Consider the following 6,423-nt stretch of genomic DNA (forward strand, 5'->3'; position numbering starts at 1 on the left):
ATATTCTGTTAATACATATATTAATCAATACATATCTATTATGTATGCAAGTATATATACTGCACATACTCACTAAAATTCATTAGTATATATATATATATATCAATGAATGTAAAGAGTTATCAAATTTTTTGTTGTTTTCACATCAAGGTCCATATAAATAACACACGTATATATGTGTTTGTATATATGTATATATATTAGAGAGAGAGAGAGAGAGAGAAAATAGATATGAAAAGGAAAGAAGTACAAAGTATGGTGATGAGTTTTTGAGCCTCTAAATCACAAAATGCACTCATTCTAACAATTGTCTAACTTGGCCATCTTCATACAAAGAAATAACCATTAAACAACAGTTCTTATAAACCCTAAAATCCACTCATCATCAAAAACCACCACCCTCTCATCTCAAGGCTTGAAAGCAGAGAATGCTACAACTGAGTTGTGTCCCCCGAAACCAAACGAATTCGAAATCGCTGCACATTCACAAAACATGTTAATCACTCAACCTGCCATAACAACACCCGATATCTGATTCACAAACAAATAATAGCCATCAAACTCACCAACGTTGATTTCATGTTGCTGCTTTACATTTGCAACAGTGTCGAATTCCATTGCAGGTTCTGGGTTCTACGCTCACAAAACACAATGTTAAGATCCAAAAATGAAGAATAATTGTACACTTGGTTAAACTTCAACAGGAAAACCAAACCCAACGAGTCCACCATATCCCACCCAGAGGTGGAGATGGGGTTAGATGTGGGCTGACCTGACCTCTACTCAGAAGAGTACGAGCAATTGTTTCCATTAATACCCCTTGGGAGTGAAAAGTGTGTGAACGGGAAAAATGAAGGATTTATGAAGGACATACAAATTGATTTATGGAGGGATGAAGCCACCCCGTTTGAATGGCTTTAACCGTAGCAATGGCTTCTAGACCTCCGGCCGCACCTAAGCAGTGTCCTATCATAGACTGAAACATAACCAAGTAAGACCAAAATACCCTTTATTTCTGGGGGAGGGTATGAGGGTTTACCTTGGTTGCATTCATCTTGATCCCTGTGGTGTTCTTAAATACCTTCTTTACAGCATTTACCTCAGCCAGATCACCAACCAATGTCGAAGTTGCATGTGCATTGATGTAGTTAACCTGCAAACAAGTTCATTCGGGATCAACTTCCTTACACATGATCAAATACAAACCAGACCAAATAAGCCCGATAAATCCCTTCGGTGGGATGTATGTAGACCTGACCTCCACCTCAAAGAGTAGAGCGACTTTTTTCATGAAGACCCCAGAACACATAATCAAAAATATATTATTCAAATAGCTCCTTATTGGATCTTTAATGTGGTGTTTGAAACCGATTCTCTGCATGCATTGTTCATCATAAAGAGTGACAATCCCAAGAATCATAGCTGCTATATCCGTCTTCATTTTAGCCACACACCACCATCATCCACCACTTACCACCACCAATCTCAACCACTCACCACCATATTCAGAACCACACATTACATACGAGTTGGGTTCCAGTGAGACAAAAGTTATGGTGAGAAGGGTAAGAAGGGATCTCCGCCCTTGGGTCAATCCTAATTGAAGAGATACACTAGATCAATTCCCTTCTAAAGGGCAATTCATGGGTTGTTTTGGAATGAAAAGGGATCAAGGGTCCAAATCTCTTCTTAATGCTTCTCACCTTAGCTCCTATTCTCACACTATCCTTCGTCTATTATGGTTCAGATGCATATATGGAGTACGACCCAAAAAAACAAAAGATGTAACACACACAACATCCATCTGTGTATGCATGTATTCCATTCTTCTTCCTCCTCCCCAAGGAAAAGAACAATGAAATATTTATAAAATAGCAAAATGCAACCAAGTTTAGTTCCTATTTGGCGTAACAAAGTTTGAAATTTTTCTTATTATGTTTACTCATTCTAATTGGTGACCTGCTGAACTTGTAACATTTGATGACGTGGATATCAAGTTTACTGTAACCCTTTTGTAAACAGGTCATCAAATGTTACAAGATCAAGGTTATCAGTCAAGATTAGTACAAAATAGAAACTTTTGAAACTTTGTTGCATCGATTGAGAAAAAGAATATTCTTTACACTAAAGAAACTAAACCAAACTTTGTTGCATTTTGCCCTTCATAACATGTCCACTATCGATCATATATCTAGAATCCCTTCTTTCAGGATAGAAGGAATCTTGTCGACCAAAATCAGAATTACTAAGATTATTGATCACTAACAAATAGGGGAACATTCACATGTTAGAATGCATTTGTGTGTTATAATCATATAAGAAAATAATATGAGCCGAGAAGGATTGAATTTGAAGTACCTCCTCTGCCGACACACCAGCATCCTCCAGGCTGCTCTGAATACAAGAAGAAACACCGAGCCCATCTGAGCGTGGGTCAGTCATATGATAAGCATCGCAATTTATTGCACCTCCCAGATATTCAGCAAGTATTGGTGCATCTCTTTTCATTGCATGTTCCAAACTCTCCATCACCTGCAATACAAGTTACACTCATCGAGTTATTATTAAAAATCATCATTTCATTTGCAGCCAAAAAGTGTAGCACAACATGGGTAGCAAACCAGTAAATAAAGGTCAGGCCTTGGGGCCCATCCCAATAGGTCGCCGATTCGAGTTTCCTCAAAGCCACTAGAAATGGGCAAAAGGACCAGCCTGGTCCGGCGGTCCCAAACCGGACCATCATCAAGCCGGACCAGACAAGACTTGCCAGATGTGCACAGGTCCAGGCTTTTTTTGGAATGGTTTGACCAGACTGTCGACGAGACCAAATTTTTTAGGACCGGTCCATGCCCATCTCTATAGGCCACTGGGGATTTTCCTAGCTATTATCTTCAGGACCCCTGGAAGTAATCGAGGTGCGCGAAAATTTGGCCTGGATACCCACGGTTACCGGAAGAAGAAAAAAAACGTGTAGCAAACTTACCAAAACACCAGCGCCTTCGCCCATGACGAAGCCATCTCTATCTTGGTCCCATGGCCTCGAAGCGGTCTGTGGATCATCATTTCTTTGAGACAATGCTCTACACGCAACAAAACCTCCCAAACCAATGGGAATAATGGCTGCTTCGGTGCCACCAGCAATCATCATATCCGCTTCCCCTCGGCGGATATGATTCGCGGCAGCATGAAAGCAGTAATTGGAGGTAGCACAAGCAGTTGAAATCGAGTAGTTTGGTCCCATAAATCCCAGATCAATAGCAAGCAAAGCAGAACCCATGTTTGTTATTGCGTAAGGAATGAAAAATGGTGTGATTTTTCTGTAACCTCTCTCTATGAGAGACTGCACTCCATCAGAAAATACTGTAAGACCTCCCATCCCCGTTCCAACAAGCACACCAGCACGTTCCTTATCAATCTGCAGAGAGCATATGGATTAAAAAAATCAAGATTTTTATAAAAGGGTATAACGATCCTGAAACTCTAAAGAAAATCTTGACATATAGAAAAGCTAAAAAAATTAGCATACTCCCTTGGTCCCATTCTCTTCTTCCAAAAAGAAAAAGAAAGATCTCTGTTTCTATGTTTGATGTCAATTACTTTATATTTATATGATAGAAAAGATATACAAATATGTGATTTAGCGCCCTTTTATTCATGCATCTATGATCAAAAGTGATGTAACATTATCTTAGCATCATAAAGATATATTTATGCCCTGTAACAAAATACAAGCATAAGGTAGTCCAACAAATGAAAATTAGTTCGTATAAAAGGCTCAGCCATATAACTTTAACGTAAAAACGCACTCCCTTCCGTCCCAAGAGTAACTACAACATTTACAAAGCGTATATTTCGCCTAAAAGCAGCCAGCCATACTCAAATGTTCTTGAGTACCTTTCAATAATGAAAATAGGGTAATTTAGCTTCAAAATCTGCTAGAGAGGAAATTTTGCAATTAATTTCACACCCGCGAATGAAAATAGCATCTTTTACCTCTTGGGGTAGAGGTAAGGTCTGTATACATCCTAGACCCTACTCTGTGTGGGATTAATTGGGTTCGTTTGGTTTGTTACCCCAAATGAAAATTGTTGTAAGAATTTTGAAGTTGGTGTCGCTTTGTTACGTAATCCACGATGTATCTATTTTGGTGGAGTGGAGACTTATTATGCCACGTAAACTGCATACTTGTTTTTGGCGTCAACGTATGTCTCATGCATTTTTTTTTACACAGAGAATAATGATTACATAGAATTGGTGAAGATATAAACATCATGCACTTAGCATTGCTTTCCAACAAAAGTGAGTTATGCACTTTGCACATGCTCCTTAGTACATGCATCACAAACTCTTTTACCAAAGGCACATGTATCAAGTATGCTTCTAATTTCTTATTTATTTTCCCTTTTTACCTCACTTGTAAAACCTCCTAGTTTTTACTGTAACCGGAACCTTTCATTGAAGAAATTCTAAAGATCATATGCACAAGTACTCCTAGATGATCAATTCAGTCAAGCCCTCAAAGCACAATTGAACTCTAAATTAGGGAAAATTGCATCAAAATGCAACGAAATTTGCTTTAGTTCCTATTTAGTGTAACAAATAATCTTTTTTTCTCAATCAATGTAACAAAGTTCCAACTTTTTCTATTTTCTTTTACCCATTTTGACCACGTTCATCTTGTAACATTTGATGATGTGGATATCAAGTTTATCGTCCACTTCGCCATGACCCTTTCGCAAACCTTTCATAAACTGGTATCCACATCAGTAAATCGAAACATTACCCGTCAAAATAGGAACATAATAGGAAATTTTAAAATTTATCACATCGATTGAGGAAAATAATTCTTCTTTATACTAAATATGAACTAAACCAAACTTTGTTGCATTTTGATGCATTTCGCCTCAAAGTTAACATACCATGCAAGGCCCAACCGCCCACACACAATCTTGATCAAGGTATCACAAAACCAGTTGGAGCCTCACAAATCACAATCAAGATCCTAGACTAACAGACCATGGGATCACAACACATAGATACACTTATTGTAACAAAAACCCTACCCAACTTATCCATCAAGAAATTTTTCTGAATGGAGGGAGAGCAGATTCCTAGAAAGTGACTTCAATTAGAAAAAACTTGCAGAGATTTATACATATGCAGATAAATAATGTTTAAAAAAGGCTTCAAGATGTTCAAATCTTTCACACTTCTCCATTTATTCTTACTGGGCATCACACAAATGCAGTAAACATTCAATAAAGTTTCACTAAAACACAAAACCAATGTAAAATCTGAAACAAACAGAGAATGCAACCAGAAGAAATTGCAACACACACACATAGATGATTAATGTTAGAAAACAAGAAATTGGGAAATGAGCATGAATTGAAAGAGCTTGTTCGATTGAAATCATCTCACTCTTTCATACCTTCTTTCCAATTTCAAGCTTAGTATCACCCAAATCCAACACACATTCACTAAATTCCCATTCATGCAGTTTAGATTACCCAAATAACCACCAGATGCAAGCATAAAAAAGCAAGAAAACCAAATAGAATTACAAACCTTGGAGCGTTTATCGCCACCAAGATCGGCATCTTCAAGAGCTTTTTTGCCAGCAACAATGCAATAGCGAAGACAATCATCAAGCCTTCGGTCATTCTTCCCATCAATATACCCATCAGCCTTAAACCCACGAATCTGACCACCAAACCTCGTGGGAAACTTTGATGCATCGAACCGGTCTATCAACCCGATTCCACTCTCCCCTGCCAACAGCTTCTCGTAGTAAGTATCGACATCGTTTCCGAACACGGATACCAAACCCATACCCGTAATGACGACACGCTTCTTGGGATCCTTCTCGCGTTTGGGGGCGGCGGCGACGGCGGAAATTACTGCACGGCGGCGTGTGGCGAGTGAAGGTGATTTGACATTGATGGGTAAGGAACGATTGTGAAACGGATCGAGTGGGGAAACCCGAAGTGGGGTTGATTGAAGAAGAGCTTGAGCTTGCATGGCTGTAGAGGGGAGAAGAGAGGAGAAGAATTTGATTTTTGAAGATGGTGATATTGGATCGATGTGTTCGAGGAAAGGGTAGGTATGGATGGGTGCACCTATCACTTCTACTAAAATTTATTAAGTAGACTAGATCTTTACCAAATCCTTGTTTTTTTCCAATTTCAGCCCCTCCATGTGCTAATTTTTCTACCCTATAGCACTCCCTGCAAGGGTGTGCTGATGGTTAAGAAATTAAATCCGATAGATAGGGGTGTAAATAACAATTCGTAAATATAATTCAATTTTTATATAATAATTTATAAGAGAGTGTTAATTTTAATTTTCATTAAATATTAAATCCAATCAATAATATATTATATTTTAATATTATTATTGTTGTTTTATATGTATACAGACATA

At 38.2% G+C, this 6,423-nt stretch overlaps 1 protein-coding gene across 2 annotated transcripts; it reads right to left on the reverse strand.

Annotated features, from left to right (window-relative positions):
* Positions 1-211: 211 nt before the first annotated feature.
* LOC112504531 (3-oxoacyl-[acyl-carrier-protein] synthase I, chloroplastic-like) lies at positions 212-6,107 on the reverse strand. 2 transcript variants are annotated; one of them, XM_025108476.1, is made up of 8 exons: positions 5,835-6,064; positions 5,569-5,771; positions 2,984-3,415; positions 2,359-2,532; positions 1,040-1,153; positions 875-976; positions 567-633; positions 212-476 (listed from the first exon to the last, which is right to left on the reverse strand). In XM_025108476.1, the coding sequence occupies exons 1-8, from the start codon at positions 6,019-6,021 to the stop codon at positions 409-411; spliced, it is 1,347 nt and encodes a 448-aa protein (XP_024964244.1). In that variant the 5' UTR covers positions 6,022-6,064; the 3' UTR covers positions 212-408. The 2 variants fall into 2 exon arrangements, with proteins under 2 accessions (XP_024964244.1, XP_024964243.1); XM_025108475.1 differs by having other exon boundaries at positions 5,569-6,107.
* Positions 6,108-6,423: the final 316 nt, after the last annotated feature.

Source organism: Cynara cardunculus, unplaced genomic scaffold, assembly GCF_001531365.2.
Source record: "Cynara cardunculus var. scolymus isolate 2C unplaced genomic scaffold, CcrdV1 Un_Scaffold_5902, whole genome shotgun sequence".
NCBI classification, from domain to species: domain Eukaryota; kingdom Viridiplantae; phylum Streptophyta; class Magnoliopsida; order Asterales; family Asteraceae; genus Cynara; species Cynara cardunculus.

Excerpts from the sequence above, each read along its gene's own strand:
- LOC112504531 (XM_025108475.1), bottom strand. The coding sequence starts at position 6,021 with ATGCAAGCTCAAGCTCTTCTTCAATCAACCCCACTTCGGGTTTCCCCA. Across the intron at positions 2,533-2,983 it reads GCGAAGGCGCTGGTGTTTTG|GTGATGGAGAGTTTGGAACA; the intron begins GTAAGTTTGCTA and ends CTTGTATTGCAG. Across the intron at positions 634-874 it reads ATCCCTCCATAAATCAATTT|AACCCAGAACCTGCAATGGA; the intron begins GTATGTCCTTCA and ends TTGTGAGCGTAG.